Here is a 22,148-nt window from a genome sequence, read left to right as displayed (position 1 = left end):
TGGTCCGCAGCAGTGGTTCTCAACACGGGGTGCCTGTGAGAATTCTCTGGGGACCCTTGAAAACAGCCCAGACAGCCACCATTCACTCCAGATCTGAAGGTGCCAGGAGACACTGCTCTTCTTAAAAGCTCCCCCAGGCATTCCGATAAGCAGTCAGTTTAGACGGCGTCTGGCCCGGGTTTGTACGCATATCAGAGGTCATTGTTCAAAGGTCAATCTAGAAATGTCACATTAATCAGAGGCTCGAATCACTTTCCTACTTTGGGCGCTGTCGAACTTTCCAAACAGTAATGAAGTCACTGTTTTTGGTTGGTTTTTTGTTTGCCCCCTCCCTCAAATCTACATCTGGACCATAAATGTGCCCTTGAATTTCTCTGTTTGTGAAATGACTTCCAATCCACAGATTTTACTTACATGTAAATTTGGTTTCGTTGGACAAGACGGATTTTTTGAGGCAGACTTGTGAGGCATACAGGCGTCTTAGCAAAGAATGCATCACGTGAAATTCAAGCCAGCATCAAATGCAGATTGAGTGGGTCATTTCTGTAGCATTAAACTTCCAATGTGTCTAAAACAAATGCATCCGGCCTTAGGGAAATGTGCAAAGATATGCAGTACTGCCTGCCTTAAAACTAATTTGTGTCTCTTAGATGCCGTTCTCCCTAAACACACTGCCATGCACACGTGATCCAATTACACAGAACGAAATGCAGACACAGTGTGAGCCTGTAGCACCCAGGGAGATCCGAGTAAGCTCTTTGGGGGGTACTGACATCAGTTTCCTAGCGCTGACCGTGTGCTGTGGTTTCAGAGGCTGTCACACTCTGGGCAAATGTCTTTCCATTGCTCAAGTCTGAGCTGGCCTGTCCATCCCACACAGGTCTTACTGCCCACCTCATACTCAGGAGCCTCTGTCACTCCCTGCCAACAGTGTTTTCTAGAATGGAGAACCAGTGCATCCTGGGAGCTCCCCTTCTTGCTCAGTGTCCCACCTCTACACCTGGACTAGGAACATAGCAGGAAAGTGAGGACATGTCTATTGGATAAATGACAGGTAAATAAAGAAGTGGTTTTGATGGAGAAAAGAATGACCCAGTTTCCTCCGGAAGACACCACTTTATTTGTCATGCTTTAAGGAACAGCATTCTTCTAATTCTCCAGTAGACAGGCTGCATCCATTGCATCTCAAAGTGGAGAATACAAGCAGCTCTCCACATGCTTTTTGGACACTGGAGACTTGAAGCTTTCGACGTCATGAGTAACATTGAAAAACACACGTATGGATGAATGCTTGTTTGCACTACCCAGCTCTCACATTTTATGGATACATCAGGGGGGTAGAGGGGGAAGGGGGGCCATTTAAAACTGTAGACTTGCTCCAAAAGAATGCCCCTAAAACCATCGGGACTAATAGTTATAAATATGACCAAAGAACTCTGAAGTGTTGATTGTCAGACTCCAAAATACTTTCATAAGGATGACGAGGTCTTGTTACATTTACCAGACCTCAAATTCCACTCATACTGACATGGAGAGTTAGGCTTTTTTAATCTCCCTGGCAGCGTAGAAAACTGCTCATTTTTCTTCTTAAACAGGCTTTTTTTTTTTTTTCTCTTTTGGAAATAAATGAGTCTAGTCCAGTGGGCAGATTTAAGGATGCTTTATTACTGAATTAGTATGTACAAACTCTAACATGAAAATAATGAGTCACAGAATATCAGGCTATTTACAATACTTTTTTGTGTTTTTACAAAATGCTTTTTATTTTTTACAAGATTACTTCTCTCTAAATAACATGACACACACACGAAAATCAAACTTCTTTTATTACATACATAAATAAATATTGACTTTAAATGGCCGCTGGTAAGGGACATGATTCTACAGACCATCTGGAAAAGAAGGTAGCAGTTCGTTATCCGCACACTACAATATAATTAAGAAGAAAATAGTAACTTGACACATAGACCTCTGTTAATCCCACTGTCCATTGTATAACTTGACATAAGATTCAGTAGAGGTAAGACACTGAGTCTGGCCATGCACAACCACAGATAAGAGTCACCATCTCTATGTGTTTCTCTGCATTTTAAATGAATTTTAAAGGACATGCAACAGATAGTTAGCGTCTGTGTTCAGGTTACAATGTGGGGCTTGTATAATATAACGAGTTAGAAGCAGTCCATGGCTCCCGGTGGAAGGAAGGGCATTGAATCAGAAAGACATCAACAGATGACGCTGACACATGGGATTTGACTATTCGTACTTGCATGATGCAGACACAAGTCAAACTCCAGTCTCTTAAACTGGTTTTTCAGTGGACATAAAAGACACAGTTTCAAGCTTTGAAGTCAAATGTAACTTCCAGCTGGTCCCCAGTTCCGGGGCTTATGATTGCGTTTTATAGGGGCTCTTTGTACTGGGCAAATTCTCATCTGTAAAGATCGTTCTACCAGGCAGTGGTTCTCAACCGGGGGTGACTTTTTTGTCAACGTGTAGACAGTCGCTGGTTGTCACACATTGGGGGAGATGCTACTAGCATCTGGCGGGTGGAGACCAGGGGTGCTACCTAAGCTCCTACAGGACCCAGGACGGCCCCCCACAGGCAGCGTCAACTGCGGGGAGAAGACCGTGGTCTACAGACGTGGATGCAAGTCTTTTAGGTTTCTAGGATGTAGGCATAGTTTTTTTATGCTTTGAGTTTCGTTTAATAAATGTTGCCTGTCCAACCTGATCGTCTCTAACAGGTCATGATAAAACACTAAGTGACTTGAAAAGGCACCCCTTCATGTATAAAAATCGCTCCCTGGAGTGCGACTTATAAAAAAGAGGGAAACACAGACAAACTCATCGTTACACTGAATGTTGTAAAAGAAAAGAATGCACGGAGCTGCAGCCTATGTCAGGTCCGCCAACTGCATTTTATGAGTTTATGTGGTAATGAGCTTAGTTTTTTAAAGAGCAAATGCTATCATGGAACACATTTTTTCTCCTGTGAGAGAAATGCATCTAATTTCAGTAAAACATTAGAGAATTAGCCAGTAAAACTGTTTTTTTAAAAAAATAAAAAACAGATGTTATCCCTTTATTAGGGCACTCAAATTTTTATAATTCAAAAAATTATATTTTTGCTCATTTGAATATTATTGGAGATTGTTCAAATTCATAAAAGAAGCTTATGTTTCTTTTATTGCCTAATAGCATTTTTCTTCCAATGATACTAATAAAATTGAAATTACTGAACATCATAGCAAAATTAGATTAAGAGTGCTTTAGATTTTTTAAGGAAGGGGTACGCTTCAGAACCTTCATCCAAAGTAAAAATATATTTGCCCAATGTCTATTACCGAGACAGAAGAAACATACTTAAATTTTATAAAATTAAACCTATATAATAGTAATATGTTGTATCTATGTACATACTCCTGCATTTGAAACTCTACAGCAGCACAAAAATTTGGGGGCACAAATACTAGGATTTGCTCATGACAAATTAAGGTAAAAGACACACATGCAGCTGATAATTAGACATCTTCATTTTTGAAATTTTAGGAATTTGCAGTCTAGATGCTGTAGTGGCACTAGAAAAACATCGTAATTTTAGAGACGCACTCCCCATGATTTGTTTTGGGGTTTTTGTTTTTGTTTTTTGGGGTTTTTTTGTTTTTCCTCGAGCTAGGGAGTGTTTTAAAGGAAGGTGGTTTCTTGATTTCTCCTTTCAAAATTTGTAATTCTTGGAACCAGGTGATTTCACAACACTTGTGGTACGTCCATCCCAGACCACGTACGGAGCTACAGAAAACCTTAGTCTGAACGCACGCGCACGTCTGTCCTCAGACTTCCACTCCTGTCACTTGCACAAAGCTGCAAGACATTTCCTGCATTATTCCATTTTTAATTGTAACACACAGGAAACGGTGTTTGGTACCAATTATCAGGTATCCATGCTTGCAGGCTGTGCTTCCTAAAGATACGCATCAATATAATAATAAAAAACGGTTTCTCTCCCTTTTATGTGGCATCTGCTTTGAGACCCGGCAGTGACACTTCCTGGAGGGAAGGCGTCCTGAGCTGGACAGCTGTCCCAGGAGTGGCCAGTGCACGCTTTCAGGACACCACAACGTGACCAGGACCAAATCCCACCAGTGACACCTAAGAATAAGGTTACTGAAAGTGTCCCCATTTTACTTGGGTAGATAATGAAACAAGGAAGCTTTTCCTTCAAAAGGTTTAATTTTGATAAATTGCTCTTTTCTCATCAACATTGATGGGGAAAATATATTACCCATATGACCTTTATAAGAACTATGTCTTTATCCACCGTCGGTGAGCTGTGAAAACAATTTCCTTAGTGATTCATACTGAAGATGTAGCCATGTATATCTATATATGCATGTATATATATATATATATATATATATATATATACACACACAAATACATGCACACGCTTTTAACTATAAGCACCCACATATGCATATTTCAAACCAAACCACGCATGTGGGTATTCCCTCAAGAAGAACGACTAAACGAGACATTTCTGTGTTTGAGTTCGCCCCAAAATACACTGCAACACTAGATACTGAGAACATGCTTTGACTTGAGTCCATGCTAGAAGGCAGAAGTTTGGAGCCTGGGGAATTTTCCAAACAAAAACATTTAACAGATTTGAAAATGTTAGGGTAAAGCCAGATAACTCCTCGTCTATCAATCAAAGCCCCCGTCCCCCCTTTTATATCACTGAGAATATTCTCCCATACAAGTAGATTCCTTTGATTAAGAAACGGCAAATCTTGGTAAAGATTTGAATCCATAGTTGGGATGTTTTCCTTTTAAGCAGGAGGTTTTGCAAAATTTTAGATACACAAAAGGGGTAAACAAGAGTACCAGTAGCTGTTTTCCGCGTTAAGGAGAAAAAGGTAAATATAAATAATATAGCAGGGAAATCCCTCATATTATAGGATGAAATATTAAAAAGACTTATGATTTCCCCAAGGCAAAAGCTGGACAGCAGCTTAATTCATTGACTCTTTCCTGCTTTGGAGGTCTCTCGTGAATCATAATTTACGATGGAAGACTCATTTTTCTTTGTATAAAATGAAGCTCAGGGTACCTGAAGTAGGAGCATTTTTAGATGTGTTAACTGGTGTATATTTCTGGTTAAATATTCCAGTTAAGAGTCACACGTAATAAAAATCATCTTATGCTAGATTTGAATAAATGGGGGGGCCTAAAAACTGTATAACGTTAGTTGGTTTCCCAAATTGAATCGATAATTTAATAAAAAGCTTCACGGGTTATCTTTACGCTTACTGTGCGTATGAATTGAGTCTCTGTTACACAGATGTGTCTTGAGAATTTGCTGCTCCAAACTCAGGGAAATCTTAGTTCTGGAATAATCCAGTCGAGATTAGCCAAACCGCCTATGCATGCAGAATTTGCAGTTAAAATAGGCGTAAGGGTTCGTGTTCTCCACTCTCACGGAAAATAGGTCCATCTTTGCCGGCTGACGAGTTGATGCCTCCGTCATGGACCAGGGCCCAGAAGTTGTGTGGGTGAGTGATGTCCGTGGGAAAGTGACATCCGTGGGAAAGAGTGTCTGTTTCCGGAAGTGCGCATGGCTAGGCCTGGAGTTCAGCGAGCTTCCACGTTGCTTCCGTTCCAGACGTCGCTTGGAGCCGTTTAGTACCTTTCTGGAGAAGGCTTGTGGCGACGAGCATGGTGGTGCTTCAGGTGAGGTCCTGGGACAGAACATACGTATCGGGCATTTCGCTTTCTATGTAGTGGGTAAACGGTCGGAGTAAATACGTTTATGGGGAGTGACAGCAGGAGACTCAGGCGAATGAGCCCTCCCCCTTCCGTGTCTCTTCTGCACCGGAAAGGACAGACATGCATCCTTCCTTCCATCTTCCTCTCCTCTCCCTTCCCCGCTGCCCCTCTTCCCTCGTTTGCTTCCTTGTAAACCCACAAAATCACGAGAGAAAGGGGATGAGCTCCTTCCCTGAAGCTTAAGTTATGTAAGCAAATCAAAATCCTCTATTTCCTCGAAAAAGTTTAAAAATTAAATACTTTTAACTCAACAGAATTTCGATGGAGGAATATTGGGAAAGCGGTCACCCAATCCTTACAAAGCTCAGGGGCCGCCAAGCTCCCATGGTGATAGGTTTTGGTTTTCTTTAGATGCCACACAAAGGGGGAATTTGATCCACCATTTAAAACAAGAAAATCAGAAGTAAAACTAGGATTATTTCGCATCTTTCGTATCAACACGCAAACCTTTAGACATGCCTTTTTAAGCCAAAAAAATATAAATAAACAAAATACATATTTAAAAATCAGCAAGAGCCTCATTGTTTTGAAACAGTAGGTAATTTTTTTTTAAAAAAAAATTTTAGTTGGATTAGCAATAAATCAAGTAGATTGATTTGGGTCTTGTTAAGAAAAGTTATGTCATATATTACCGTAAAACGTATGTGATAGTAAGCTCCTGAGCAAAATGTTATAAAAGTATTTCAGATTGATAAGAGATTATAGATTTCTTTTCCCCGTATGTCCTTATGGTTTAAAGGACAAGGGAAAAGCATGCATTACATAGAAAATAAATGGAAGGAAGGAAAGGAAAAGGGAAAAGGAAAAGAAAAAAAGGAAGGAAGGGATGACAGACAGCCCTGAAACGTCAGTCATACAATTGCTGCTAAAATAACATCCAATAAGCAGCTCCAAGTGGGGAGGCAGACTTTTCAGATAAGGAGAATGCCCTATGTCACAGGACTCTCTGATGATTTATTTCTGTTTTTCGCCAAGACGTCTCTCTGCTTGGGAGCCCTGGCAGGGGAGGAACCTCCGTGCCCGGCACTCACTGTGTGCTGAGGATGGTGGGAAGTCGGGGGTCCGAAAGGTTTTGATGGTGGCGGGCCCTTCTCCCTCTGCGGTCAGAACTTGAACTTCCAGTCGATACAGGGTGGATGGCCTCAGACTGGGCACAGTGAGGACGTAATGATCCTGAGAGAATCACACAAAACGAGCAGCTCGTCAATGACGTCTAAAGGCCCCCCCACACACACACACAGCGGTTACACGTGTGTGACCATTTCCTCCCCGTAAGAGGATAACGCACAAAGCCACAGTCTGTGCAGAGGGATCCAGAGAATGTGTCTCTGGATTGCCAGACGTCTGTGCCGGGCAGTCCCGGCACCCAGCTCTGTTCCTGGCAGCCTGACACCCCGGGCATGTTACACAGTGCAGAAGGCCCAGTTCTCAGGCTCACCCTTCGGAGCGCGTGTTTCCTTCCTTACCCTAAGACTTTCCCATGGCCTGCACTTTTCATCGGCACATTTCGTGATGGGAATTCTTGATAGTTCAAATTTCCGCGAACGGGCCAACTCTTTCCCTTAAAACACAGTATCTGCCAGTGCCCTTGACTGAAAATGTTTATTTTTATGCCAACAGCTTCTTCTCAAAACTCAACAAAACCTAACACATTCGCACAATAACTACTTTCCAATTCCATGGCATTTTTCCTTCCAGGATTTAAGTTTGTTTTTGTTTTGTTTTTTTCTTTTTCGAGCAGAAGTTGGATTGTGTAAGGGCATTTTTAAAGAGGGTAAAAGCCCTTACATGGTTTTGTTTTGGTTTGTTTTTTTCCAAGCCAAGGAATTAAGTGGCCTGGAAGACAGGCCAGCTCATTATGGTCTCCCGCCAAATTCGAAGGAGGCAAAGAAGAGAAACAACAAGCTTCTTTTAGCTCCTTCCTTCCCCCGCCATCGCCCAAATTTAACACTTCCAACAGGGCAGGTCTGCTTGGCCAGAGGGACACGGGTTAACCAAGACAGAAGAAAATGGTTAACCGACTGGTGTACAATACAGACAGGACAGGGTCTGCTGAGCAGCTGGCTCTAGTCGTCAGAACTCAAGGAGAGGACAGTTCCTTCTACTCACAATACCACTTGCGACGTGCTGATTCCTTGCAAAAGGAAACATTCGGAAGGAGGAAAGGTAGAAATGAGACTCAGCAGGACAGCCCTGAGCATGACAGCAGCATGCGACCTAACGGGCATCCCCCACGAGCAGCGGGGACCCGTGAGGGAGGGACCTGGGCGTGGCCGCTGAGTTGGTACCTACAGAAGGCAGGATCTGGGACTGTGAGATGATGCTATTTGGCAGGCTGTTCTGTCTGCTCTCCGTCGTCACCTCGGCCCACGTCACCTGGAAGCCCGTCATGGGCTGGTACAGGTTGGCTTTGGCCATCTTCCAGGAGAAGTGGCCCGTGATGTTTGCATCGCGGACGATGAAGGAAGCAGAAAGGTTCTCCGGCTTGGCCAGCACGTTGTACAGAACGGGACCTGTAGCGACGTGAAGACGGAAAGCAGGGTCAGGCGACGGGAGCAAAGGCAGAAGAGGGGCCTGTGAGACAGTCAGTGTTGGGCAGACTCTCCACGGAGCAGGGGGGTGGGCAGTCTGGCCTCGGCGTGGAGCTCAGTTTCTGATGAACCGCGGACACTGGGGGACCTGGGGGAACAGGATCTGAGCAGGACACCCATCCAGGCAACTAGGTGCCAAGAGCTTCCGATCCTTTGGGGATGGTTTTTAGGCTCTGGCTGTGGGGATGGGAAAAGAAGAAAGCATTTTGCAATCTGGCAAGGTTGGCCATTTCTTAGAGGACAGAAATGAGTGTGGTGAGAAGGACAGATGTTAAAGTTATCAGAAGAGTTATTAGAAGTTACTAGAAGGAGGTTACGGGGCTGCCTAGCAGAGGGAATGCAGGAAAGGGGCGTCGGCAGGAGAAGGGGATAGAAGGTCTTCACCTTCCATGGGGTGTGGAGACTGTGGAGAGAGAATCCACGTGGCAAAGAGGCGGGGTACAAACGAAATAGCTTCCATGAAGGACGCCCAAACACAAGCCATATATAAAGGTTTGGCTGCATTTCTACAGGAATAATATTGCCAGCGATACTAGTATTTCCAGTGCTGTTAGAATTGTAAAATAATGCTTGCACTTCTGTGTATATGACCTCCAAACTAGGCTGTCATATCATAATACAATTTAGACAGCAGGTTTTGTGAAATGAGGTTCGGCTTCAGAAGTGGCCAAGGTCATAGCCGTCAGAACTTCCGGTCCCACGTACCTGCCTCTCCAGGGCAGCTGATGTGCTCGTGGCTTCTCCCCTGAAGAGCAGAGCACGGTGGCGTCGTGAAGAAAACGATTTCTGCCTTCAAGCGGCCCTTTGGCCGCGCGGGTTGGACAGTCACCTTATATTTGCAGGAAAACGCGAGATCTTGAAGAATGATATAATTTTCCTAGAGCAAGAGAGAGAGTATGCTAGTGAACAATCTCATTAGGGATACAAAGCACATTGGCAGGAGATGAAATCATATTCCCACAAGGGTATTTTCCTGTGTGTGGAGTGGAGTGGGTGCGACGTGGCTTTTATAACAAGTACCAAGGAGACACGGCCCGTGCTGTGGCGACTTACAGCGGTGACACCCTCCACGGCGTGGGACGAGCAGCGTGTGGGAACTGGCAGCGGGGCAGGTGCGTGGAAAGCTGTCAATACAAACCGAGTTACTTTCAAGAGAAAAAGCGAGCTCAGGCTTCTCCAAGACACTGGCTTAGTGTGTGTGTAAGTTTTTTTTTTTGAACAAATGAAGACATTCTTGAGCGCTGTATTTTTTCCCCCTTTTGGAGCAGCTGTTATCACTTTGTGCCATACCAGGGTGATTCACTAGAAATACGAAAAACAGGCCAAAGTGCTGTAGAATACGAGGTTTCAAATACGACTTCACAGGTCCATGGACTGATGACGCGGTGGTAACACGTTTTGTTAGTATGTCCTTTTCACACTCGTCTGCTATGCTTATCCATTCTAAATGATGGCATCAGGGCTACGTGCCCGTGTGTCAGCGATGCAGATGGAGTTCTCTGTCTGCTTCCCTTGGGGTGCAGAGGAGCGGTCGCTGCCAGACAGTAGCCCAGAGTAGTGAAAAACGGAGTCAACAATTAAAATAAAAAGTGAGGCGCCTGAGTCAGGAGAAGAAGTCGCTGGGGTCAGGAAATGTGGAAATGTGTGAAGGGGAGTCCTGGCCCTTGATCGAGAGGTGACAGGGGGACCCAGAGCAAGGCTGACACCAAACGGTGACCAGTGAGGAGCTCCAGCCGGCTGGGTGTCCCTGGGAACGTGAATTGCTTTGTCTTAGGAATGAATCTGCACTTTACACGGGGACATATTGGCATCCCCAGTTAGCCAGCAAGGTGACTGCTTCTCAGATATTTCAAGAATGCTTTCATGTGTCACAGAAGACAGACGTCTGTAGCAACAGGTGAATTAGCCATTGTGCCATCCTGACAGGAAAATCAATTTAACGGGTCGACGAGTCGTTTAAAAATGGAAACAGACGCGTCTTAAACCTTTCAGCAGAGCGCCTTTTCGGGATTTGGGTTCTTATTTCTACCAGAGATGTCATCTATGCTCAGTAAGTGGGTATTACCACCTTCAGAGTTTCTAAAGGGGATGAACCCAGGATGTCTAGGCTCCTGAAAATAAGCCAGGTTCCACATGAGTCCAAGGCACACAGGAGCAAAAGAAGTAAAAGCCTCCTTGCCTCCCCACCCCCGCCCACAAAAAATTTAATACGTCCTGCTTGTGTTTCTTTCTCTGCTTTTCAATCACGCTTCTGCTTTTTAAATTTTCCATTTCATTTTTCTTTTGTGGAAGCTCCATAAGCTTTGGGAAGGGCGTAAAGATAAATGAAAGGCGCGACTTGGGCAGAACAAGTCAAATCCAGTCTAAACCCAAAACTGAAACTAAAACTGTGCATTTCTGCAAAGCCAATGACTTGTTTTCTCTTACGTCCTGAAACTTATGTGATCAGATAAGATTCTAAAAACACTGCACTTGTTGCTTTAGAAAATATCCAAAAGAAAAATGTTCCAGTTAAATATCATATATCCATATATTATGCGTTTGGGGCCTCAACTGCCCTATAAATCGCTGTCATCAACCCCGGGCATAATTCAATGCCGTCTGAGACGTTTTTTTGTTGGTCTGTGGATTCTGCTCTGTAACTCATGCATTAACCCCAAATATTTGGAAGAATCTGTTGCGTTGTACAGATGGGGTTACTATCCCCAAGGAGCTTACTGTTCTCTTCAAGTTAAAAGTCAAAATGTCAGTGCGTGGCAGATGGGACAAGTAACGAACGTGTCTCATTAACTGGATGAGATAGAGGGCCGCTAGGGACCCAGAAGCATTTCCCTCTGATGTGGGACAGCCTTAACACAAGGGTGTCTTTCATCCTTGCATTCTAGGACCTGCCAGGTGGACAGCAGAATAAGCTCTTGGCGTAACGTTGAGAATGGGTGACGATAAGGACGGCTGTGTTTCCAGTTTTTCTCCAGTGGCTTATTCAGTAGTGAGAGGGAGTTACCCATGGGACACACAGTTAGCACATCTTTCGGTCTCACTTTCTTACACACAGATTAAGTGTGTCGAACTACTGTTCAGAATTGAGCGGTGCCACCCGGGACTTACCTGGGTCGTGGCCGACGACGTGTCTGGTCGGGCAGATGCATTGTGGGTACAGACTTGTGGAAACCACTGCACATGGTAGCGGCTGACGCTGGGATCTGTAATGGCAGAAAGCAACAGTCTGGAAGGCACATTCCACATGGTCCAATGTGCTTAAGAACGGGAGAGAACAGGGAGGGAGAAGATAAAACTCTGCAGGCGATCTGAACATGCGTCAGGGAAACAAGGGGGCACGCGGCTCTTGCAAACTTGTGATGACAGTTCCCTTAGTAACAGTGAACTCAGGAAAATGCAAAACACGGCCAAAGGAAAACAGTTGAAATACGAGAACAAAATAGAAAACATGATTAGTAGAGTCATAGCTAAATGACTCCCAAGATGTCGTGAGAATGACCTAGCCACGGTGTCTCCCGGTTCCTACAAAACGGGGCGCAACTTAGAAGCAGTCCTCTTTGTTTCTGTAAACAGGTCGGGGGCCGTGAAAAGTCTCTGAATCTTCCAGTTTTCGGACAAAAGTCAGCATGAAAAGTCTCTGAATCTTCCAGTTTTCGGACAAAAGTCAGCATGAAAAGTCTCTGAATCTTCCAGTATTCGGACAGAGCTGATAGGCTAGTGAACCCACCCACGGAAGAACGAAAGCATTTCCCTCAAACTTGAGTTACCCATGGAGACGCAACCCCCCCTTGAATGTTGGGGTACAGAGTCCCCTTGTCAGCAAACACTGGGCGGGCAGCCCCCCAGCCCCTCACACGAGTGCACCCTGGCATCTCCATGTACTTGGTCTCTACTGAAATAGGAGCTGCAGGCAACAACACTGACCCATTACGCACACGCGTGTTTTCTGAACAAGCCTTTCCTTGGGGCAACCAAGTGGGAAAAAGACAAAATGATGGGCAACCCATGGAGTGTGGGAACGGAGGCCTGGGCCGTCTCAGGCTTACTAATGAGCCCAGTGTGTGCAGGGGGGGTGAAAGGCGTCGCTTCTGCTGGTGATTAACATCTCGTCGGAGCGTTCACGCCAAGTGTTTGATGGAAGTTTTGGGGGGCGAGAGGGGGAACTCTTTGATGGAACCGGGTGGGTCAAGTGGGAACTCGCTCTGAGCACTTTGGAACGAGAAAAGAAGCTTTAGCTTTGCATCAGAGAAAACGCACAGCAAGAGGGCACCGAGGGTGTTTCAGTGAAAAGGGGAACCCCTGGCAAGAGGTTTGAACTTCTACGTGGCAGACATCAAGAGGGTGTGTGAGAGTGTGTGTGTGTGAGAGAGAGAGAGCGACAGAGAGAGAGAGAAGGATTTGATACATCAGTAGGAAGTCAACCAGTGAATGAATGTGTATCCTGTCATTCGGCGAGCACGGCTGTCCTGGCACGGTAGTGAGGTGACCACACAGAAACGGCTGCTCTGCGGGGTCTTCAAGGCTCATGGGCAGACGAATCACAACCAGAGTGCAGAAGGAAGCCCGGGTTTAGGCGGGAGGGTAATGAGGCTACAGGTAAGTACGGGAGGGAACAGATTGCCATGTATTGACAGTCACAATTCTCAATGAGGCGGTGGGCGTAGCCCCTGGAGAAGCTGACTTTTGAGTAGAAGAAGCTTTGGCAATGGGAGTCGGCAATGCAGGTGGCAATGAGAAAGGCGTCTGGGCCAGCGGTGTCCCTCAGAGCCATCTGTGGTGACAGAAATGACCCCCAGCCACTCACGTCCAGAAGCAGGGGAACTGTTGCTCGTGCAACTGAGGACTCGAATTCTTCATTTTGATGCATTTACTGTAACTCAGCAGACTGGCCAGTGCCGCTCTCGCCATGGGGAGTGACACGTGTGCCAGTCTGTGATGGAAACGGAGCGTGACTGACACTCTTCGCGCAGGAAAGGTCAGAGGACTGATCCCAGTTTGCTACAATACAACTGCAGGATGGATAGCAGGTACCTCATGGCCGGAAAATCCCGTGCACTTCTCACAACGTGATTAACTTTCCATAAGAGGAGGCACAAAGAGGGACACGCTGGACACCCCCTTTGGGGTGCAGCCCTTCCCACAACCCTGCGTGCTGCCACACCTGCGTTCAAGGCCCCCGTTCTTCTCTTTATAAGCCTCCTCCACGAACCATTTCATCCATCCCCTTGGCTTTCAAAATCATTTTCCTGTTGACACATCCTGTAATTCTACCCCCGCCGCCGAGCTGTTCGTTTTAATACCAGCTGCTCCCAACTTCCAGCCCCAGGTAGAGGCTTTCCAAACCCAACCCTTACGCAACGACTGGATCTGTGCCCGCAAATTGTATTCAGGTTGCCTGTTACTGAATCATACCTGTGTAGTTTTTGTACTTGTGATCCCTTGCTGACCCCGGAGAGACTAGCCAATTCCTAGAGAGGGTGAACGTGTCACCTGCAAGCACACCTTTCACATGAAGCCCACCCAATCCAGAGCCCACACCACCAACACCTCCCCGCTCAGGCTCTCACACCGTCCCCTGTTCTGTCTCACAGGTACCAGGCAAGTAGGGGCAGCCCTGCACTCCAGAGCCCACGGGGCTGACTGAGACCAGGCAGTCCTCAGCCTGCTCCCCAGCCTTGCCCTGTCCTTCCCATAGAAACCACAACAAAAGCTCCTGACCACAGCTTCTCTCTCTCCAGCTCTCCCTCTCCTTCTCCCTTTCCCTCTCCCTCTCCATCTGTCCCTCACTCTGTCCTTCTCCATCTGTGTCTCTCCCTCCCCCACCCCTCTCCTCTCTCCTCCCTCTCTCTCCCCCCTCCCTCTATCCCTCCCTCTCTTCCTCTCTCTGCCTCCCCGTGCCAGCTCCTCTAGGAAACTGAGAGTAACAAACGAAGCTTTCAATAGCAATCATCCCTCATCTGGTGGCTTTGTCCTACCTGAATAGCAATAGAACCTACACTTTACAACACGAGCCTTTCTGACACATTTTCAAACGTACATAGAGCAGCCGATGCTTTCCCAAGCTTCATCAAAAAACTGCGTGCGTTTTGCATGGAAGTCGATACATACAATCGATTCTCATTATTCGCAGTAGTTTGGGTTCATAAAATCGGAATCAGCAAATACTGACTCACTGCTTCCAGGGGAAACATGGGATTAGCTTCCTGGGAGCGTGTGGTCATCGCACTTTTGTCAGAGAATCGATATGTAATCTTGTTTTATGTGTGTTTCTGTTTAAAGAACCTCATATATTTCTTATCCGTTCAGAATTGTAATATTTCTCTATTAAAAATGCTGGTTGAAAACATTTTCGAGACGGGACAGCATGACTGTCAATTTCTTTAGGTTTTCAGCTTCCTAGTCATGCTGTCCACGGCCCCCCTTTTTTGTATCAGTCATCATCTCAAGAACCACAAATTTGGCGACGTTTTCTCCTTTTCCAAAGGTCCGTCTCACACTATCGACGTGACAGGTGGCCTCATGTATAAATCAGCAGATTCTCTCTTCCGTTTTCCAGATGCACCACATTGTTTACTCCTTGGCACTAAACTCAACGCCCACGCAAAACTGTACCGTGAAGGAAGCTTATCGAGCCATGCATGCCTTTTCATCGTAAAGCACCCTGCGTCCTTCTCACACGCAGAAGAAGGACCACGGGGTGCTTTGCACGGTGTTTGGGGGCCACTTTCAACAGCAAAATCCCCCACACGAAGCAAGAGAATGAAAAACAAACCAAAACAAAAACCGTGACACGAAATAGACCGGGCAGAGGACACGATCACAGCATGAGCGCCAAAAACAGAAGGCAGAGTGTCACTTTGTTCGACTTCCGTGGGGACCGTGTTTGAAGGGTGACTCAGATTTGTCATCACTCTGTGCATCGTGTACATCCGGCGAGTGAGCACAAAACCAGCCTGTGTGGTGATTTGGGGACTGCACATGAATTGTAGTGAGTAGACGGACCCATAAATGCAGACGCTGTGAGCAATGTGACTCGACTTCTCTCCCTTCGTTTTCCAACCAGTGGCACGAGGTAGCTGGTTTGCAAAACCAAATTCCACAACACGCTCAGTTCTTGCCTTGCAGCCCATTGTCACGCTTTGGTGCAAATATATTGGACTGGAGTGGTTCCAGTGCCACCGTTTTGTCTAAAAAGTGGTTGCTGCAGGGCCACGCAAACCAATAGGGTTTTCCACATCTGCATCACCTCCCCAGCACGGTCTGACTACCCGTCCTTCCTTCTGGAAAGCCTTGGGCCCCTTGACTTTCCGTCTCAAATCTCCTTGCTTTCCCTAGTTGCTCTGGGCACTCACTACAAGCCTTCTGGGAGGGGTCATCTGCTCGTGTCCTGCTATTAAAACTGGGGTTCCCCAGTGTGGGACCCAGTCGTTCATCTTCCACATTCTCATTCCGAGCTCTCTCTAGACGACTTCACCCACCATACATGACTGTAATTTCTACTGCTTCTAATCTCTATTGCTTACGCTATCCTGAGCTCCATGCAAGGGCATCTGCTTACAGTTGAGCTGGTTGAGCATTGCATAATTCTGGGGGCGGTAAGAAAGGGCATCCAGCATGTAGCACAGAGAAGTGGCACCTCCTGGCGTGTCTCACCATGGACAACGAGCATGGCCAATGACGTGCACTGCCACTTGTCTCCACTGACTCCAATGAACCTCAAACTCAAAATACGACACCCGCCCACTCTGCGCCTTCCATACTGTCCCTCACCGCAGTCAATGGACCACCAGCGTCCACTTGGAGATGCCATTCTCCACGTCGCCTTCCCTGCCACCCTTCATTTCCTACCCAGCACCAGTCCTGTCGATTCTACCTGCCGAACGTCTGTCAAATCCATTAACTTTTCTTCTGTGCCATCATCTCCCCAGGACTGGCCTGGCTATCGTCCACTTTCTTCTGGCATCCAGCAGTGCACGGCCAGCAGAATGTCCCCTAGTCATCTCACACCGGTCCGTCTCACACCGATCCTCCACAGTGCGGCCAGGTGACCACTCCACACCCAAGCCTGTCGCGTTACGTCCAGCTTGAAATGATGCAGAGGGCTCCCTCCTCTCTCAGCTGAAGACATCCTCCTAGCTGGCCTTCCCGTCACAGGTGGGGACGGCCTCCGCTGCCTCTGCCTTTGCATCTCACTCGGAGTCCCCTCTTGTTCTTAATGCTTTGTGCTTCCTCGTGGTTACGGGACTAATCTCTAATTTGGGCACAGCTCCATGAACACAAAGATTTCATGTGGGGTGTACTTGTGTATAAACAAAGACAGCACGGTTCTGGCAGGTAGTACTCAGTCACTATTTATGGAATGAATAAATGAGCAAGTCCATAAATACTCATATTCAACTTCACTCTTATTTCACTAATTATTCAGATAATAATGACATAGAATGTGTTCTAACCTAAGATGTTAGACATAAATAAAGTGTGAAAAGCAGATATGACATCACATGGGAGAATTAGAAGTGATCTGAGAAAGTAAAATATCAAATAGATTTAGATGAAACATGCACGTCCCTCATGTGTGTTCACATTTTCGATACTATATGAATAAAATATGTTTTATCAATATTAATATAACATGTTGATATATGATTCTAATTTAACATAGATAAATACAAGAGATCAATTACATTTTATAATTTAATATTTCTTATACAACTATTATTGAACTTAGTTATATGCATATATTAATTTTTAATTGAATAAATTGAATAAATGAACTTCAATTTTAATTAACATGATGGTGATAAAACATTAATATTAATTGTGATGCTACTTTAGCTGCAGAATGGATGTCAGCAGCTTGGAAGAAAATTCCGGAATGAGAAGAGTGCCAATCAATACTCTCCATGGTACACGGGCTGACACCCTCCCTGAGTGAAATAACACTTCAGAAGAATTAGAAAAACTTGTAAACTGAACTCTTGAAACAATCTATTTTGCTTATGTTTTTAAATGCATAGGGGTGATAAAGATAAAAATATATGTCAAATAATTCTAAAAGTATTATTTCAAAAATGCAAAAGAAATATCCTAAGAATAAAGAAAAGAAACCAACAAAATGAATTTATCTGAAAGATAAATATTCAAGCAAACAAAAAGAATTTATTCTAAGATAAATGTTCACTGCAGTATGAATTACAGAATCGAAACTTTTTCTGCGGTGGAATAAGGATATATATAATATGTTATGGTGAATCCATCAAGGCAGCAATTTAAAATATACAAAATAGAGGAAAATATAGAATGATCATATAATGTTACTTGAAAATATGTGTGTTTTAGACACACACACACACACACACACACACACACACACACACAGAGTGACAGAGGCATAGTAACCTGAAAGGAAACCCACTAAAATGCTGTTTCTATGAAATAATAGTGAGAAGATAAGTGATTTTCCTATTTTCAAGAGCATCTGTGTTAAGGGTCTTTTTAAAATAAAAAACTAATTTAGAGCAATAAAAAAAAATCACACTGCAAATTAATGAATATTTTGAGTAGTCTGGACCCAAGATGAGCCTTCTAGGAAAGAAATGAAGATAGATAGGCCAATATCCCTGAAACGATAGAAGGTAAGCCATTGACTCTTGCCGATTTTAAAATGCGATACAGGTTTCTGGGAGCGAGGAACCCACCCAGAGTTCAGAACAGCCAGGCATTTGAAAAAAAAAATAAATAAATAACACACGGCCGTGTTTTGTGTAGCTACCGTTTTCCTTAATATCAGTACTGCGGCTTGCTCCCAACTTTTTCGCATGTACCTTGACAGCACTGTGCTACGGAAAGCAGATAACAAGACAGCCCTCTGCGTACCTTCAGCCTTCTTCCAGTACACCTTCACTTGCAGTCGGCCGTCTTGATAGAAGGGGGTGCCAATTTCCAGCAGGCGAGTGGGCCGTCTTCTTTGAAAAGGGGACTGCATTTCCATCACGCCCTTTCTAGTTGTCCCAAGTTGTTCTTCTGTAACAGAGTACTACATTCTAATTGACTAGTTAAAAAAATAAGTATACAACCTGACATGAATCCCGTTAGTGTTGAAGTTCATTGCTATTTAGTCATACGCGGTGACTTTTAGAAAGTAAAATATGAGTCCCCTGCAGAATCTGACACGCTCCAGAGGTAACATTCCCCCCACCCCAGTATGTGGGAATAACTAAAAGTATGTTCGATGTAATCCCCAGAATGTCAATTGGTAATTAATACAGTCACCATTCACCGGGCCTAAGAGAACCTCCCACGTACATAACACGTATTTCATTTCCATAACATAGTATTTCTCATTATAGGTTTTTTTGTTGTTGTGAAGGAATTCAACAAAATGATATTAGAAGACCATTTCATGTAAACAATATAGCTAACTTTTCGCAGAAGTACCGTCCTTATACACCAGTACCTGGAACACAGCCCTAAATAGAAATATCGCTCAACTCTCTGAGCACACATTGCGTCACCCAGCTGATTTCCAGACTAGATACAGCCGTCAGGCCGATCTATGCACTGTTCATGTTAATTACAGATACCCCAAAACCCTGACAGATTAAGGAGAAACATCCAAATACTCAGCAAAGGAAATGAAACGGAATGGCAACCATACACTAGGTTGGGGCAGGGAATACAAGGATAATTCATTCACTCACTCGTGCATTCAGTACACAGGTAGTGAGCACACAGATATTTAGGGGCCAGAGATGTGTGACTTTCTACTTGATTGAGGGCTCCTGAAACAGTAGAAGACACGTCCACAGGTAATTACTGAAGGAGCGTGCCCAGGGCTGGCCGGAAGGGAGGAACCTCCTAAGCGTAAGGAGCCACTGTTCCCTGTTTTGGGACAAGGAGCCAGAAACTTTCCCAGGAAATGAGGAACAAGAAGACAGCACCGGGTTCTTTCAGTATGAGGTGGGTTAGTTTAGGAAAGACAAAATGGTAACCCGGGCGTGTGATCATTACCACTTTTAACGCGATTGTTTTTCTAGTCTGTTTACACTCTATCCATCACATATTTGCTGCAAAGCAAAGACGATATCAAAGCGATTCAGAATGATCCCAAAACTTAAAATTCCCGTATCCAGTGGGATGGAGAGAAAGGCAACGATCGAACAAAGCCCCAAGAAGTATTTCTCTGAATCAGGTATGGAATTCAAGCATTCATTTCAAGCTGTCTGAACTGTGTCATTTCTTGTGTCGCTGTTTCTGGTCATGATCTGGCTGTAGTCTCACGGTTCCTGTTAAAGTTTTGCCCTTTCAATTTGGCTCCATTGGGCTCCTTGGTCACTATTTTTCCCATTCCTTGGCCTCAGAATGTGCCATTCCTACTTGTTTGCGCCAGCACCACCCTCTCTGTCCTTCAAAGCTTCCTTAAGCTCTCCTTGCTGAAGATTTCCCAAGATAGACGGAAAGAAAACCATTTTCAGTGCTCCTATACTTCCCCAGTTTTAAATAACTTTCCCCCCTTTAATTTGTTCTTCCAACTACTAGCAAAAGAACCTTATCTTAGTCTCTTTTGGATTTCTACTACCCAGCTCAGGGACACACCCATCGGACTCGCTGAATAAGTATGTACTGGATGGAATACGTGAAGAAATCTATGAACGGGTGGCTGGAGAGCTGTTACCAAATTTCTTTCTGAGTTGTTTACTTATGTTTGCACAATGATCCTTTGTCACAGATGCAAACTTGTTTTGTCTAGGGTACATTTATTTCCTTTGGTTACAGCAAGGGCAATAAGCCTAACCGTGACGCAGGTGGGCTTCCATTTGCATGGCGGGCTTTGACACCATTTTATTTCTACGCATGCAGTCAGCCTATGAATCAGAACAGGCCTCAGAGAACTTTCCAGTAAAGGCCGGAGGTAAATAGTTTTGGCTCCGTGGGCCACACAGTCTCGCTCCCAACTACTCACTTCTTATTACCGCACAAAGGCAGCCACCAATGAGTGCAGGGCGCCAATAAAACTTTACTTACAAAAGCAGATGGGAGGCTGGAGTTGGCCTGTGGGCCACAGCTTGCAGACCCCCCAAGAAAGAGTGACTTGGCATCCACCCTAAAGACATAAAGAGCAGGACCCCAAAATATTAAGAACCATGCCCAGTTTCACCCAATTCAAGCAGTAGTGAAATTGAGATTTAACCCCAGGGCCATCTCATGTCCCGTTTATGTTCGCCCATCACCACACACCACTACGCTTTAGAGAGTCCATTTATTTACAGGTGACAATTTATATCACTTAATAATAATAAGGGCGGTCCAAAAGTTCCCCTGGCCTCCAATCTCTCTTTTACGTACTCCCTGATTTTAGAAGTTGCATAGCTAGAAGTTCTGTCCTTTGATGCAAGACGTTTCCGCCTTCTGAATTCCAAGGGGTCTTCTGAGAGAGGATAGGTTAAGCCGAACTGATTAGACACCGATAAGAAATGTGTTATGGAAAGTTTTCTAGTGGAGCTGCAAGGTTTGCATTCTTGGGAAGGTGGGAGGCAGAGGGAGAGATGAGGATGAACAAGAGAGGACGCCAGCCTGGAGTGAGGCAGGATTAGGAAGAGAAAACCGACAACCCAGGAGAAAAATGGTGTCAGGTGTCCACTTTTCCTTATACTGTCTTGCCAACTAAATCATCCATCCAGGGGATCTGATCAAAAGGAATGGATACATATATTAGTTGGATTCATAGTTAGAGGATTTTAGTTTAAATAGTTCAAGTATATGTTTGGACAACTGAGAAATCATTGTTAGGCTTAAGGGTTCTTCATTCAAATCCAGTGTGTATATGGGGGAGGGATGGAATTCCCACAGCACCAAGTAATTCTCCCACACCAGGTGGGTGCTGTACAATTCAATCAATCCCGACAGGGTGTACCTGCAGATAGCATCGGACCCCACAGGTGAAAGGCACAGTCCCACAAGACAGCCCTCGCCCACTTAGACACCAGTTGCCAAGTCCAAGTTCCCACTTGGGATTCTGATGACCCGCTACAGATTGGAGAACCCCAGATCTTCTACATTTGCTAGAGCGGCTCCCAGCACTCAGAGAAACATTTTACCTACTAGGTCATCAGTTTATTATAAAAGGATATAACTCAAGAATGCCAGATGGACTGAAGAAAAAATTTTTAAAGAGGGGTGGTGCGGTGAAGGAGGAATAAGAGGTTCAAACTTCCCGTTATAAGATAAATAGGTCATGGGATGTAATGTACAGCACAGGGAATACAGTCAATAATATTGTGATAGCGTGGTAGAATCAGATGTTTACCAGACTCATCATGGAGATCAGTTCTTTAGGGACATAAATGTTGAATAACAAAGGCATACACCTGAAACTAGTATTGTATGTTACCTATATTTTAATTTTTTTTTTAAAGGAACAGTCAGATGGAAGAGACACACAGGGCAAGGTATGTGGGAAGAGGGTAAAGCTTCCATGCGCTCTCCGGCACGCCACTCTCCCCAAATCTCCACGTGGTCCCCAACTGCACACCTCGTGAAACCCCGTCCTTCTGGATTTCTATACAGACGTCACTACATAGGCACGAATGATTACACATTGGCCTCTAGAAATTCAACTCAACCTCCGGCCCCTCTGCCCTGCACCCCCAGAGGTGGGGTTGCGGTGGCCCTGGGAGTTCCAACCCTCTGATCACAGGTGGTTCCCTAGTGATGAGACTCATTGTACGT

General features: G+C 45.0%; 1 protein-coding gene across 4 annotated transcripts in view; it reads right to left on the bottom strand.

Moving 5' to 3' along the window:
* Nucleotides 1-3,061: 3,061 nt before the first annotated feature.
* The window catches only part of ANOS1 (anosmin 1), a 515,987-nt gene continuing 496,900 nt past the window's right edge, over nucleotides 3,062-22,148 (bottom strand). For all 4 annotated transcript variants that reach the window (XM_033107670.1, XM_033107678.1, XM_033107686.1 and 1 more), the window contains 6 exons: nucleotides 18,297-18,443; nucleotides 11,529-11,623; nucleotides 9,126-9,297; nucleotides 8,122-8,342; nucleotides 6,861-7,002; nucleotides 3,062-5,741 (listed from right to left, as the gene is read on the bottom strand). In XM_033107670.1, coding sequence (XP_032963561.1) covers nucleotides 5,683-5,741; nucleotides 6,861-7,002; nucleotides 8,122-8,342; nucleotides 9,126-9,297; nucleotides 11,529-11,623; nucleotides 18,297-18,443 — 836 coding nt within the window. In that variant the 3' untranslated portion in view covers nucleotides 3,062-5,682. The remainder of the gene's footprint in view (nucleotides 5,742-6,860; nucleotides 7,003-8,121; nucleotides 8,343-9,125; nucleotides 9,298-11,528; nucleotides 11,624-18,296; nucleotides 18,444-22,148) is intronic.

Source organism: Rhinolophus ferrumequinum, chromosome X (genome assembly GCF_004115265.2).
Source record: "Rhinolophus ferrumequinum isolate MPI-CBG mRhiFer1 chromosome X, mRhiFer1_v1.p, whole genome shotgun sequence".
Classification (NCBI taxonomy): Eukaryota; Metazoa; Chordata; class Mammalia; order Chiroptera; family Rhinolophidae; genus Rhinolophus; species Rhinolophus ferrumequinum.
The sequence above is the reverse complement of the archived record's forward strand: the minus strand, read 5'-3'. Positions and strand labels throughout refer to the sequence as shown.